The sequence below is a fragment of the Drosophila mauritiana genome, chromosome 3L (assembly GCF_004382145.1).
Source record: "Drosophila mauritiana strain mau12 chromosome 3L, ASM438214v1, whole genome shotgun sequence".
Classification (NCBI taxonomy): domain Eukaryota; kingdom Metazoa; phylum Arthropoda; class Insecta; order Diptera; family Drosophilidae; genus Drosophila; species Drosophila mauritiana.
In genome coordinates this window covers 17213583-17229035 of record NC_046669.1, presented here as the reverse complement: position 1 = coordinate 17229035, position 15453 = coordinate 17213583, and the positions used below count along the sequence as shown (strand labels likewise).

General features: G+C 40.4%; 1 protein-coding gene and 1 long non-coding RNA gene across 3 annotated transcripts; both read left to right on the top strand.

Annotated features, from left to right (window-relative positions):
• The first annotated feature begins 1888 nt into the window (after positions 1-1888).
• LOC117139687 (DNA N6-methyl adenine demethylase) lies at positions 1889-11268 on the top strand. Its single transcript, XM_033302173.1, has 2 exons — positions 1889-3041; positions 6462-11268. The coding sequence occupies exon 2, from the start codon at positions 6489-6491 to the stop codon at positions 8865-8867; it is 2379 nt and encodes a 792-aa protein (XP_033158064.1). The 5' UTR covers positions 1889-3041; positions 6462-6488; the 3' UTR covers positions 8868-11268.
• A 2066-nt stretch (positions 11269-13334) lies between these two features.
• Positions 13335-15191, top strand: LOC117141128. Of its 2 annotated transcripts, none has more exons than XR_004459459.1 (3): positions 13335-13397; positions 13846-14118; positions 14769-15191. It is a non-coding gene; the product is annotated as an uncharacterized LOC117141128 (long non-coding RNA). The 2 variants fall into 2 exon arrangements; XR_004459460.1 differs by lacking the exon at positions 13335-13397 and adding an exon at positions 13547-13623.
• Positions 15192-15453: the final 262 nt, after the last annotated feature.

Here is a 15453-nt window from a genome sequence, read left to right as displayed (position 1 = left end):
AAAAAAATTAAACGTGTGTGTTAAGTTATAATACTTTCCTCATATTATATTTCATTTTATATCAATATCGTATACACTTTAATTAAATAAAATATGACTACCAATACATTATTTCCTCGAATCCAATAATACTGCTTTCTGAGCATCCCTAAATCGAAATTAACTCCAATTAAGTGTCCAAGCTCATTGAAGGAGCTTACCCACTCTTTATGTCATAAAACGTGCTGTAGGAAAATGTTTGGACAAAAAGCCCTAGCGGAGGAAAAGGAGAAATCGGCTTAAGCCCACCCACTGGCGCCCACTAATTCATTTCAATAATTGAGCACCTTTTCGTGGCTGTTTTTTTATGGGGAGGAAGTGGGCTAGTGGTTACTCTATTAGTTTTGACATTCATTTGACAGTTTGATGAATGAATTAAGCGCACAAAGGGCGCAAATATTTATGAAAGAATTTGGAATAAATGCACGAAACGAATGGTAACAGAGAAGTTTAAGGAACAGGCAAATAAAGGGGCAAATATTTTGAATAGGAATGAAAGAAGAAAAAAACAGGAAATATTCTGAGAGATTTCTATCGCTTGCACACAATTTACCTAGTACCTCCTACTTCTTCAGACTTCTTGGCCTTATTCTTGGCCCTCTTTTTTATTTCTCCATTTCCTTGTCGGCCCTTAAATGCCTTCGTAACCCCGAGGCCGCCAATTTGCTACCAATTCCTGCTTCAAGTGTCTGCGAGAAGCAAAATTTTCGCCATTCGCAGGAACGAAACAGAAAGAGAGAGCGTTGGGCAGATTCGTATCGTGGAAAACAATTTTAAATGGCGCACACAAAATGCCGGAAACCAGACACAAAATGTTAACGGAAAGGGAAACAGACGTTTACACACACACAACAGACACCCGCACGCACACACGCAAACGAAGCCCATTTGAATGTGTTGGTTGATGCAATTTAAGCGCCCAAAAACGAAATCCAAATCATTTTTGTTGATTTATTTTAGCTTCTAATGGGCATATTAAATTGCATTTCATTTTATATGATTGCTCCACCCACCGTGTTCATTTAATATGATAGATTAAGAACTTTTGAATTTAATATACATTAATTACGCTTGCAGAATAACTAATGCAACCACACAAATATGCTTTGTCAAATTTAACAAAACGGATAGTTTGAGACAGCAAAATAATAATAAAATTTGTTTATGCATTTTTAATGTTCCTGCTTAGGGCAAGGGGTGTGTATGTTAATTATTTTCATAGATGACAGCATATATAATAAATGTAAATTATACAATTAGTTTATAGTTATATCAAATCAATATTTATTTTTAAAATTCCGTTGCGAATCTAAATTAGCGGAGACACCATACCATGTATTGGACTAAATGCCAAGACACCACCCCCGTGAAGCAACTAAAAGTGAGGACTCGCACCGATTGCTCGACGATTGATCGAAAACATCGAAACCCAAGATATGTTATTTTCAAACATATTTTTCTGTTTATAACGATTCCCGTTAAAAAATACAAACGTTATATTAAGAAATATATATACGTAACATAAACATACATTGGGCTGTTTCTAATTGATAATTAATTTATGTTACACATTATAATGTTTTTACCAACATTATATTTGATCAGTAAAAAGTAAATTTTGATAACGTCGATACGCACTTAGCTGTATTTTTTATTCAATATGATGCGCTTCAAAATATGTCTGGAATATCATATACGTGCACTTATATATAGTAGAAGTGACAACCCTGGCTGTAAATATGTGGTGGAAATTCCCACACATCACCTGTTCGTTGGGTAGCAATATATTTTGTCTGAGACGAATTCTGGTCACACTGCATGGCTGGCCAATTTTAAACTCGATAGCCGATAGCTGCCTAGTATCGGAGAACGATGGCCCCGATAGGTTCATACCAATACACCTCCTGATATCGAAGAAGCAGAGGAAAATATGAGAAAAAGTGGAAAAATAACAAAACAAACGTGGAAAAAACGTTGAAAAAGGCGACGCGCAATTGCTGAACGAGTGCACGACAAACACGCGATTAAAACGGCGTGCGCGGAAAAGCGGAAAAACCATAGAACAAAGCGAAAAAGTGAAGAGCCATCACAGCGACGAAGATGAGCGAAGAAGAAGAAGCGAGGCAGCAGCAGCAGCAATAATAAGTTGTTCTCTGTGCGAGTGAGAGAGTGCAGCAGAGCAAAATAGGGGCATAAAAAACGCGAAATAAACGAAAATAAGAATACGAGATTGCTGCGGAGTGAGTGTGCACAACGGTAGAAGTCCCGTTGCCCGCAAAAATCCACAGTCCCGCGTGCCAGTGTGTGTGCCCGCGTGTGTTCGTGTGTTGGTGAGCTTTTCCATTGGTGTGCGAAAAACAAAAGCCAAAAAATCGGGGCAAAGAATATATAGAAATCAAGGAAATGCAATATAGAATCGGCCGACGCCGCCGCTTTTGCTGCGTGCTGTAATCCCAATTGGACACCCAATTAGAGGCACATTCGTCCGCCTAGCAGTGTGTGTGTGCGTGTGTCTGTGTGAAAAGAGGTCAAAGGCGCAACGAAAGTTTTTCACTTTTCATGCGGTAACCAAAAAAAATAGCGCAAAAAGTGCCAACCAGCTGAGAGCGCAAAATAAAAAAAAACAACGTCGCAGTTTTGCGTTAAAACAATAAACCTCTCGAAGTGTGCGTGCGCGTGCGGCTGTGTGTGTGTAAGAGCGAGGAGAAATAACACACAAAAAAACAATCAGTTGTTAAAATAATCCCCCAGCAAACCGATTTTTGGATTTAACAACTCTCGGCTCGCAAACAACTCAAAATCAAATCTGGTTTTATTAAGCGACGCAAAAAAACACAAAAAAAATAACGCAAAAGGCCATAACAATAACAACAAATAAAAAGCGCCAAAAACTTAATTCTTCTATATGAGATTTTAATCAAGCAAGAATCCAATTTGCATAGCACAAGAGCGACAGAGAGAGCAAGAGATCCAATCGGAGTTAGCGGCGAACGAGAGAGAATGTAAGTTACGCCCTCGCCCGCCCCCTCTTTGCAGTTCGTTTTGTTTTTGCCGCCTCTTCGCTTCGCACACGTTTCTGCAAATGGTTTTCCCCCTCCCTCTCAGTTTTTCTTTCAACTGTTGCGGTTGCGCCGCGCGATAAATAAACAAACATCGAAATTATTCAAAAATTCCAAGGAACGCGAGTGGCTATAAAAAAAACTGCTGATAAGGGTTTCCCAGGAGTATCTCGACACGGGGAGAAAGAGAATGGGAGAGTGATATGGAAGGATAAGTGGGGAGATGAAGGAACAACTAGAGAGAGCGCCCGGAAAAATGGGCCATTTGCACTCAAAAATTTGCACGGAAAGAAAAAAGAACTTACTTTTTGTTTAGAAATATGCTGACCAATATAATAATAATTACATTAAATTATAGCATTTTATTTTGAGACCTTAATTGTGTTTAACAAGCCAAAGATATATTTCATTTCCGTTGAAAGTACCATTATTTCTAAAGATTTATGTTCGTAAATTAACACAATTATAATTCATTTGTATTCAACATGAATAAATGGGTCTTTACAAAGTATAGTATTTGTTTGTCTGTTCTTATCGATTAAATATACAGCTGTTTTTTCCTGTGGCAAATGACCACCATTTTTATCGGCCGCAATATATTAAATAATTATTAAATGTCATTATCGATTCGTGGGAATATTTCCGCTTTGCCCAACAGCACCCCTCCCTTTGATTGCCTACCCCTAAAAAAAAAAGTCCAGTCCCTCCCAAAAAGTAAAGTAATATCTACCTTTGTTTAGTTTGAGGCGTGCTCGGCCTTTTTATGGCCGCAATTGCCGGCTCGGCCAAAAGTGTGAGCCGCATTCAAATCTCTTTGCTCCTGCATCGCGTTTTAGCCTTAATGGGCTTTACACTTCCGAAATCAGCTTGGATTAGTCATCGCATAGGGTTCTACAGAGATATATATAGAGATATAGAGATGGTCACGAAGTGGAACTCATTTGAATGAGAATGGGGTATCTCATTTGGATATTGATAAGCAAACTATGGAGGCATTTTTACCCGTACAAGGATACAAACAACTTGAATAGCTGATTCTGAATTTTTCCGACGTTCTAAACGCCTTACAAGTCACAAGTTTTGAAGAAATAAGGTGATTACTCAATATGTTTATTTCGCAAATAATTTAACGATTTGTCTTCAGTAAAGTAAAAGACTAAACTTTCTGAGTATATCACCAAGCGAAGTTTTCGCACATGAAATAAATATAAAGTTACGATATATAAAATGAGTAAGCATTTAGCTGGAATTAACACGTCGACAAAACAACCAAACGAACACTTGAGTAACTTTTATGCAAAATATTTTAACTCAAACGTTAGTTCCAAGAACCCCCCGAGCAAACAAATCAAAATGATAAATTAGAATTAAAGAGAAATCTGCGGTAAAAAGTTATGCAGTGGATACAGCGAAGAAAAGGAATTACCTTAATCGATTTAATTGAGCCATTCTTCTCTCAGCCTGAATAAGAAATCGATAAGGTTAAATTAGCTAATGGTGGAAACTAATGAGGCTTTGAAGAAGGGGTGGAGTTCAATAAGTTAGTTACATACGTATAAGATTGTTAGAATGCCTTAGCAGTGGGGAATGTCTTGGGAAAGCATTGAATTTCCCAGCTTTTAAAGCAATAAACGTGGTAGTGAGTAATGCCAGTGACATTCAAAATATTTCCCGCATTTATGAGCAATATGTTCAATTTGATAAAGTTAAAATGTGCGTGTCTCTGTAATCCTTACTTAATAATTATGTTGCCATTCCATTAAGCCCAATCATTATTACCATGTAAGCTATATCATTATTTGGCTGTTTCTTAACTAAGTATATTAACTATCTGCTCGGCAACAAATACTTTTCAATGAAATATCTGTAGATACATTTTGTGTCTGCGAATGATAAAGAGTATCTTTTGTATTTAGCTCGCTGAGATTGTTTTTTGAGCGGTTATTGGTCACCAGTTCGCACGAGTAGTATCATCATCATAATTGATCGAAACTCATCGAAAAGATGACAAAAGCTGCGAAACTGGTTTATGGTTTCAGTTTAGTCTAAACTCTAAACGAAGCTACAAATATGTGGAGCATAATCTGAGCATCATGTATCGGATCGAATTTTTGGGAAAACGTGGCCAAAAGTTGTTTTTAAAAATGCCCTTCAGTTGTGAGCGCATATAAAAAACAAAACAACAACGCTCTTGCGATCTTCAACTTTGCACTGCCGCGGAACCGGAATAAATTATTGAAAAAAAAAGAAAGAAAAAACACAAAAAGCAAAAAGAAAGAGAAAGATTATTTCGTTTGCTACGCAATTCGCGACATTTGCATAATGCAGCTGCAGGTGGCGACGAAAGTCGGCCCCTCCCCCCCTGATAAATGCCCCCATTCCGTTCGTGGAGCCCAAAGACTTTACCCAAACCCAAACAGTCGCTTTCAAAGAACTATAAAAACTTGTTGTTTGCGCGCCCTGCTCGTCGCATTTTCCCGCCCTTTTTGAACGCTCGGCAGATATATATCGCATATATACACATGCTCGTACATATGACACTCGTTATGCAATGCCATTGAAAATCGAGTGAAGAGAGAGGGCCCGAGACCGGGACAACCGGGCAAACATTACTACGCATGGCGTGGACCTGAATCCGAATCCGAATCTGAACCCGAATCGGCATCGCCATCGGAATGAGAATCCGAACCCGAAAGCGAATGGGAATGGGGGAATGCGAATGCGAATGCGAATTCCGACTGGGAATCGGACAACAAGCGGGCGAATGTTTTGTATCTGTATCTGGCTTATCAGCAAGCCGCTCGCTCGACTGACAAATTGATAAAACAAGTCGGCTGGCGGGGGTTGGGTGGGTTTTACTGGCGGGTTGGATCCCGCCCCCCTGTCAAAACATTTCCATGCCCTTCGCCGGCAGATAAAAAAAAGGGGGCTAAAGGTGTGCGCTCGGGGAGCGGAAATGCCTTGAGATGGATGAGCTAGTTTATGGCAACAGATTGCCATATACTACACCTTTTCACGGTTCCAAAACAAAGCGAGATTATAGCTTATTAATATTTTTGGTTAAAGTAGCTAACTAACTTCATAATAGTCGATTGCCAAAAAGCCTCGATGAAAAGCAGTAATTAAATCTATTAATTAGTAAATTCGGTAATATTATGTCAATCATAAACGCTTTTCAAGCAAGAAATTCGTCCAGATATTTGTGTACTAGATAACATTCAGTATCTAACAAATGCATTCCATATTAAATAATAAATATATAAATGTTGTAGGCAAAAGCAAAACGATAGTAAAAACCCCAAAGAATATTATCCCTTTACCAAATTATTGTTTTTATTTTAATAATTTTCTTTTTCTAAACAGCTTCCTACCGGAGACACAATCTCCACAATGGCCAATCCGCGCAAGTTCAGCGAGAAGATCGCGCTGCAGAAGCAAAAGCAGGCGGAGGGCACAGCGGAATTTGAGCGGATCATGAAGGAGGTGTATGCCACGAAAAGGGATGAGCCGCCGGCGAATCAAAAGATCCTAGACGGCCTGGTCGGCGGACAGGAGGTAAGCCAATCCTCGCCAGGCGCAGGCAATGGGACGGGCGGAGGTGGCAGTGGTTCCGGCAGTGGAGCCAGCGGCGGAGGAGCCTCGCCAGATGGCCTGGGAGGCGGCGGTGGTTCTCCGACGGCTTATCGAGAGTCCCGAGGACGCAGCGTGGGTGTGGGTCCCATGCGAAGACCCTCAGAGCGCAAGCAGGATCGTTCGCCCTACGGCAGCAGCAGCACGCAACAAACCCTAGACAACGGCCAGCTAAATCCGCACCTTCTTGGTCCACCTACGGCGGAGAGTTTGTGGCGGCGGTCCAGCTCCGATTCGGCGCTGCACCAAAGCGCGCTGGTGGCGGGCTTCAATAGCGACGTGAACTCGATGGGCGGAAACTATCAGCAGCAGCAACATCAGCAACAACAGCAACCCGGCCAGCCAAGATCTCACTCGCCGCACCATGGGATAAACAGGACCATGAGTCCGCAGGCGCAACGGAGGAAGTCGCCGATACTGCAACCCCATCAGCTGCAGTTGCAGCAACTGCAACAGCAGCAGCAACATATGCAACATCAGCATCAGCTGCATCAGCAGCTCCAAATGCAGCAGCTGCAACAGCACCAGCAGCAACACCAGCAGCAGCAGCAGCAACAGCAGAACACGCCATACAACAACGCCAAATTCACGAATCCTGTGTTCCGGCCGCTGCAGGATCAGGTCAACTTTGCCAACACCGGCTCCCTGCCCGATCTCACGGCCCTGCAGAACTATGGACCTCAGCAGCAGCAGCAGCAATCCCAGCAACAGCAGTCGCAGCAACAACAGCAGTTGCAGCAAACCCTGTCGCCAGTCATGTCTCCGCACAATCACCGCCGCGAACGGGATCAGTCGCCCAGTCCGTTTAGTCCGGCGGGTGGAGGAGGCGGAGCAGGTCCCGGGTCGCCCTATCAGCAGCAACAGCACTCGCCCACCGGAAACACGCAACAGCAGCAGCACCAACAGCCCAGCAACTCGCCGCACCTGTCCTTTACCAATCTGGCCACCACGCAGGCAGCTGTTACCACATTTAACCCGCTTCCCACGCTGGGACCGCACAATGCCACCGACTACCGCCAGCCACCGAATCCTCCTAGTCCACGCTCTTCGCCCGGCTTGCTGAGCAGCGTATCGGCCACGGATCTGCACTCCAGTGCACCGGCCAGTCCCATACGACAGCAGCAACAGGCCCATCAGCAGCAACAGGCGCAGCAACAACAGCAACAGTTTGATAACTCCTACAACAGTCTGAATACCTCGTTTCACAATCAGTTTGAGATTTTCTCGCTGGGCGACAGCAATTCCTCGCCGGAACAGCAGGGCTTCGCAAATAATTTCGTGGCCCTTGACTTTGACGACCTGAGTGGCGGCGGAGGTGGTGGCCCCGGCGGTGGGGGCGGCAGCAATGGGGGAGGTCTGACCAATGGCTATAATAAGCCGGAGATGTTGGACTTCAGCGAGCTGAGTGGCAGCCCGGAGGCGAGTGGGAACAACAACCACATGCGGCGAGGAGTGAGCAACCTGAACAACAACGGGTTGAGCAATGGTGTGGTGGGATCCACGCACAACGGCAGCACAAATCTAAATGGAGCGGGGAACAACAATAGTAGTAGTGGAGGTGGCACGGCGCAGGATCCTTTGGGAATAACCACTTCGCCTGTGCCCTCACCCTTGGGCTGCCCCAGTTCACCGCTGCCGATACCGATTCCGATGTCGGCGCAGAGCTCGCCACAGCAGCAACACCACCACCATCAGCAGCAGCAACAACAGCATCATCAGCAGCAACACCATCAGCAGCAGCAATTATCATTATCTCTGCACCATTCGCCGCATCATTCGCCGATGCATTCGCCGCACCATGGGAATTCACCGCTTTCAAGCAGCTCGCCAGTGAGTCACAATGCCTGCTCCAACTCCAATGTGGTGATGAACCACCAGCAGCAGCAGCAACAACATCACCACCAGCAACACCATCATCAGGGCTCCTCGCAAAGTCACACGCCGACCACAGCGAATATACCCTCGATTATCTTTAGTGATTACTCCTCCAACGCGGATTATACCAGGGAGATCTTCGACTCCCTCGACCTGGATCTGGGCCAGATGGACGTAGCCGGCTTGCAGATGCTGTCCGACCAGAACCCCATCATGATCGCCGATCCCAACATCGAGGATAGTTTTCGACGCGACCTCAACTGATACTATGAGGAGGCTGTTGCGGCCATTGAGAGCGGAGTGCTGCTGGAGGAGGACTACCAGGCGCTGCTCGGATCAGAGGCGCTGGCGGATGAACAGGTGGTCACAGTCGAGGCCGCCGGAGCCGCAGCAGCAGTAGTAACAGTTGAAGAGGCAGCCCCAGTTAGCGACAAGGACAAAAAAGATTTGGAAGTTGTGGAACTTCTGGTGTCCGGAGTTATGGATGACCTGGTGGACTCCAGTGACCTGGACGAGGAAGTGCGCAATTTCTTTTTTTAGGCAGGCAGCAAGTCATTTTTGTCGTTAACACAACTGATGGAATTTTCGTTTTTAACACAGATGAGGAAGTGAATTAAGTTTTTTAAAACGCATTCACTTGCCATTTCTCGATTAAATGCCATATTACTTAAGCTCAGGATTTACAAGCTTAATGTGAATTAAGTTAATTTCGGAAATGCTGACGAGAGTGATTGCAAAGTTCAAAATTGATATAAATTCACTTCCGCAAATTCATGCTGAAACTGAAAGTTTTCTAACAGTCCTCAATATTGTTATCTCGTTATCGTCCGTGCTTTCGTAGCTAGCTCCTACAAAAAAAAAAATATAAAAAAAATTAACAAATTGTTAACCCTTAAGTGTACTTGAGTGTCTTTTTACACCCTCTTTCCTCAAAAATCCCTAGCACCCTGAAAAAGCGAAACATATTTTACAGCGAGTCTCAGATTTTACTTAACTACGCACATAAGTCACTATACAATTTACACAATTAAGCTCTAATTTCTGTATATAATACAATAACTATGGGGAAGAAAGCGAAAAGGATTGAAACCAAAAAGTGTCTTAGACCAACGACCAAAATTATATTCTCTAAACGAAAATGATGAATGCTGGAAAGAGGATGGAGGATTTGGAACAGCCAGCCCCTCTGAGCATTGGAAGTCCTGATAACTATCCATTCGGATATGCCATTCAACCCGTCTCCGTTCGTTTGTTTGATCCAGATAATAGTTAGCTAATTACACATTAATTAAAATTACACCCAACCCATATTATAATCCCAATGTGCCGTGGAAGCAATTACTAGAGTTTAAGATGCCGATAACGAAACCGATCCCCTCAGTGCTGCAAAGTCTTCAGAGCCCCCCGCGAAAATATTTCGAATAGAAAAACGATAGATATATGTATATTCGAGACCTTTCTTCATAAACGCAGTATCACAAACTAATCGAGTATATAACCATACAGACAAACGCATATGTAACGATATAGAGTATATGTCTATGCATATAGAGTTAATAGTCCAGGCACAAGTGCAGATCACAATTGGAATCCAGTTCCAGTTTTCTGCTCCGACAAATTTTACGAAATCAACAAGAATCAAAAGCGAACTCAAAAATTAAAGAAATTTTTTACAAGTCTTTAACCAATAGTAGATAGGATTTTCAAAAAAAAAAACAAAACTTTTTCCGAACACTTAAGCATGAAACTTCGTCTACTACCATAATACCCAAATCAACTTCAATCCGTTGTTTTTTCAAATCATTTTATTACGAACGTAAACAAAAATTTAAGAATCAAATCAAAGAAAGCTTTATGGCCACCAACCAACAATAAGGAGAATGAAATAGTTAGTATAAGGCGATCGTAAACCCTGCATAATATGTACTGTTTATAAATAATACGAAATCTGTAAAACATATACACACACAAATCATTGAGTCTAAATCTACTTAACAATTGTTAAAAAATGATACAAGTGGGATAAAAAATACAAAACCAATAAGCTTCAAAAGTGCAAAGAGAAAATGTTTTATTTAAATCGAGTACCAGAACTTCTTATACATATATACATACATAACTATTCGTAATAATGATAAATATTAGTAACAAAGATGTTTTTGCTAATAAAGTCCCAACAAAAAATTTCCTTTTTCTAATTATCGATGTAAAACTCTAGTTATAACATAAACTTAATTGAGACGAGAAAAACTTTACAAGCGACACACAAAAAGCGACGAAAAAGAAAAATACATATATAAATGTAATTTAAAAATGTAATTTATGTGGGAAACGCGCAAAATATATATATATATATAGATCGATAACATTTGTCTCTGCTGCTTTGTGTTAAAATATACACGTAAATAAAATGAAAATCTTGAAGAATTATAATAATACTAGATAAGTGAGAGAGAAATGCTAATTATAAATTATACTATTATTATTATACGATACGTACTAAGTAATTGTGTATGTAATATATAATTACATTTAGAAAAATAAAGGTACATCAACAACAGCAACAAATACCGCAGAACCGAGGAGAATAAGCCATAAGATTATATTCAATGTAATAACACAGTTATTTGTTTCAAATAAATCTTAAATTTGATTTTAAAGTCCAGAAAAAAACGGCGAGTTTTAATTTAGATCTTACCAAGAGTTGTGTTATGAATTTACATATTATTTAAAGTTTTTTTTTAATGAATTATCAGTATTATCTTAGCTAATTTTTCTGTGTACTGGACAAGCCAACCAATCAACCACCTGTTGCTCCGAAATTCCATTTACGTGGGCGACTGCATTTCTTGGTGTTCGAATGATGGCACGTAAAATTATGTAAATTATAGAAAATAGTAATCGAGCACATTCATTAATTGCTCGCCCGCTCTCCCAAAAGGCATGTGTGTGTGTGTTAGTGAGTAGTTTGTGTATTTGTTAATAAGCGCGACGCAGTTTGCGCTTTGTGTGTGCTAAATTAGTAGTCAAAGTTCAATGCGGCATATTGAATAACTGGAGGGGCACTACGGCAAAATACTCCTCTTTCGGATTCTACTACCTTTCCAGACTGCTTGGACAGCTGGGTTTAATAAATTAAACAAGCTGCTCGTAATTCCAAAATCAAGTTTTCGATCTTTACAGCCTTAAACTTATAAACAAAGCTAGAGAGAGAGAGAGAGAGATTCCAAGCCAGGAACTAAACTAATAAACCACACAGCAAGAAAAGTTATACTCCAATGTAAAAATATTATTAAGAATACAGCTTTTCCATAATTACATTGACATATTTGATTTTGTTTATTGAATCTGACTGGTGTCGTTGAAAAATATTGATAAAACCTTCAGAGAGCTATTGACTCTTAATAAAAGTAGCATAGGTTGTGTTGAATAACTGGATAAACATGTATCAAATGAAACATTTTTAGCTGTCTTTCCATATTTCATATATTTTTTGCAAACAAACTTACCTTGCGCTATAACGCAAATATTTTAATTCTTAGATTTTATTTGGTATTTGATTTATTAGCTAATGTTTTGAAACATAAATATCTCCATATCTCATTTGAAAAAAATCCGATTTGTTTTCTCAGTGAGAGAGAGAGTTTAGATTAGAGAGAGAAAAACGGCAGTTTGCGTGGGAGAGCAGATATCGGAGGTATAACGGTAAAGGGCAATCCCCACATGTAGTAAACGAAAAGCATAACGCCAATACAGTCAAGCCTCCATATTAGACCTGAAATCGAAGCATTTTAATTGAAATGTTTTAGCTGGCGTTTATGGCTGCTTATGTTTACTTTTCACACTCGCATGTTTAATTGTTATGTTAACAAAGGTCGAGCGTCCCGAGCATCTTCATCTTTCGGGGGTACGACTGTACCGACTCAAAGCGCCAGAACCGAACGGAAAACGTTAGGGCGAGATAGCTGGATGTTTATTATTATTTCGTGTTCATGTTAGATCTTAATTAAGTGTTAAAATGGCATGAAATTAAATCTGTGAGTGTGTGGTTAGCTGGAAGTGATGACGCTGTGACGATAACGTCATTATCGTTATCACCCCCAAGCCACTCGAAAGGCGCAAATGTTATCAGCATTCCCATTCGCATTCGCACAGCAGAAACAACAACAGATTCGATTCCCAGTTCACAATCCACACCCAGAATCGGCCGACATTATTCAGCTCCTCCAGCATGGGGGCTTCAGCTCCAGCACTCGGCATCCGTCCATGCTCCTCCAATCTCTCCACTTCCCGGGGGGTCTTTGGGGACATTGCCATTGCTGTTTCTACAATGCTACATTGCTGTGTTGCTATTGCTTTTACTGCAGCCAGCTGGCAATATGCCTCGGGCACAGCAGCGGTCAAGCAATTAGTATTTCAAATCACGTAAAATATATTTATCCTTATCTTAGGTAACTTTATTTTTGAGAAGTCATACATTTATAGTAAGCAGCGGTAAAGGAAATGGATATTGTAGCTCACTGATAATAAACAACAATTTTTTTTCTTTTTACATTAGATATTTCAATAGCAACGTCGATGATTGGCCCTTAACATAAAAGTCCTGCTGGCTTTTACTGCTTCTAGGCGTCAAGAATAGTTTTTGCTACTTTCTTGATGCCAGTTGTAAGTTCATTTCATATACAAAAAGTACATATATATCGTAGTTTTTGCAAAACGGACCAGTTGAATGCACCCTAGTTGCTTATATGGCACACAATTGATAAGAACGCAAGAAATTCTCGGATTCCAATTGTAATGCATACCTCGGTATTTATGTGTGTGTGTGTGTGTGTGTGTGCGTGCGCAAGAGTAATCATAATAGCAAATAATTAGTATTGATTACAGCGCCTCGCCATTGATTGATAACAGTATGCAAAACAGAAAAGGCTATATTTGCTAGAACGTCAATGTTTTAGTAATTACCCTTTTAATAGTACTTAATTGGGAGACGACATCCAAATTGAATACACATACTTAGGTGAAAATTGCTTACTTCTTTACTTCAACTCCAAATACTTGTAACCGTTTCAAAAATATAATAGAATATTTGAAAATATTCAAATTAACTTTATATTCTCGAACAGCTTACATTTACTTTAAGATTTTAGCAAGCATATTGACATCCTACTCAGCTGCCACTAACACATTTCCCCCAGATCCTTTAAAATAAAATAGTACATTTGTTGTTCTTTACATTTAGGCGGGGCACGTGCCCAAAGTGCGTACATTTGGGGGTACATTGTCCCTGTATATACATTTGTACTGTACATATATCCGTACGATGGGGTCTGCGTGTGATAGCAGCGGCTAAAAATAATCTATACGCATCAGAGGGGCCCAGCATTGACGTTAGAGATTGGATTTGGATTGGATTGTATTGGCACACGTACTGGCTGCAGTCCCTTCAAGGGCAGCGTTGATAAAGGGTCCATCACAGTGGTGCAAGGACGATGAAACATTCTCCAAACTCAAGGTACTTCATCCCATTGTAGTATCGTGAAAAGGCGTCTTAGATTGCAACAACTAACAACAAGGACAGCAAATAGGAATTAATAATGTATATTAGTGTATACTTGTAATTAAACGTAAACAGGCGATAGTGCTGAACAATATTATTTGCTTTTCGCTCTTCCGCTCGAATTGCTGAATTTGTGATGCTGTAATCAGTTGTAGGAGCATCATAGAATATGTAATGCATTTTTCAAAATGCTAATATAGCTAGATGTTTACTTGCATAAATACTGTTGCATTTGTTTATATTCATCGCATCCAAATAAACTGCATGTCGTAATACCATTTATATTAAAATATTTTTATGGAGGTCAGTTATAAAATAATCCACATTGTACAATATTTTAAACCTTTCACAGTTTACATCATAACATTAATTCCAAACCCAACATCAAATAGCATTTTTAGTACATTTAATCCCTTTTCAGGATTTGCTCATAAAACATTGTAGTTCATATCACTTTAAAAACATTTGATCCAAGTATTTCAAAGCAGAAAGTAGTTATTAAGGTAAAAGTACTAGGCAAAGCATTATTATTTATCTGTCATTACATATTGGTGATATTTCCTGAGAGCACCGATCCCATTATAATATGATTATGGTTGACTTAGGAACTGTTTTCTCATGCGCGTTATCCGGATAAAAACAAGATTGAGAGAGCGGAAAGACGGCGATGTCAAGGCTGCGTCACACATCGGAAATAGACATCAGCTACGATTTTGGCGGGCAGAAATATGCTGTTTGCCGTTTCAGTTACCACAATTACTCCAGCAGGCTGATCAAATATTGATCGACTTGAGGACCCCCACCATGTGAGTCCACTACGTCACTGCTGACGGCCACAAAGGGGGGAGGGGGGTGGTGTGATGTCTTTGCGATAAGAATTTCGGCTACAATGCCGCGAATTTGTTGCCTCAGCCGGGAACTTTCCTTTGCCATCGATAACAAGATAACAAATAAAATGATTTAATTTATACTTATGAATCCAAAACTCCCACGGCGTCGCATTGCAGTAACTGGCTTTCCAGTTACTCCCAAACTGTGTGCACAGCTTTTCCGCGGTGGCGCGTAGAAAAGCTCGGAAATATGCGCCACCTTGCAGTGGCTCTAAAACCTTTTAAAAACTAAATCTAATTTGTTAAAAAATAATCTCTCATATTGCAAGTAAATTTTATTTATATCCTTGATCTTGATGTTTTTATTTTTTAAGTTCAGTGGTTTGATATCCCAGAAGTTTTTAGTTTATTAAATAAGTTAAACCTCTTCGACAGAATATATTTAACAAAATATAATTCT

What these genes read in the sequence shown, in the direction of transcription:
- LOC117139687 (XM_033302173.1), top strand. Translation starts at nt 6,489, where the DNA reads ATGGCCAATCCGCGCAAGTTCAGCGAGAAGATCGCGCTGCAGAAGCAA.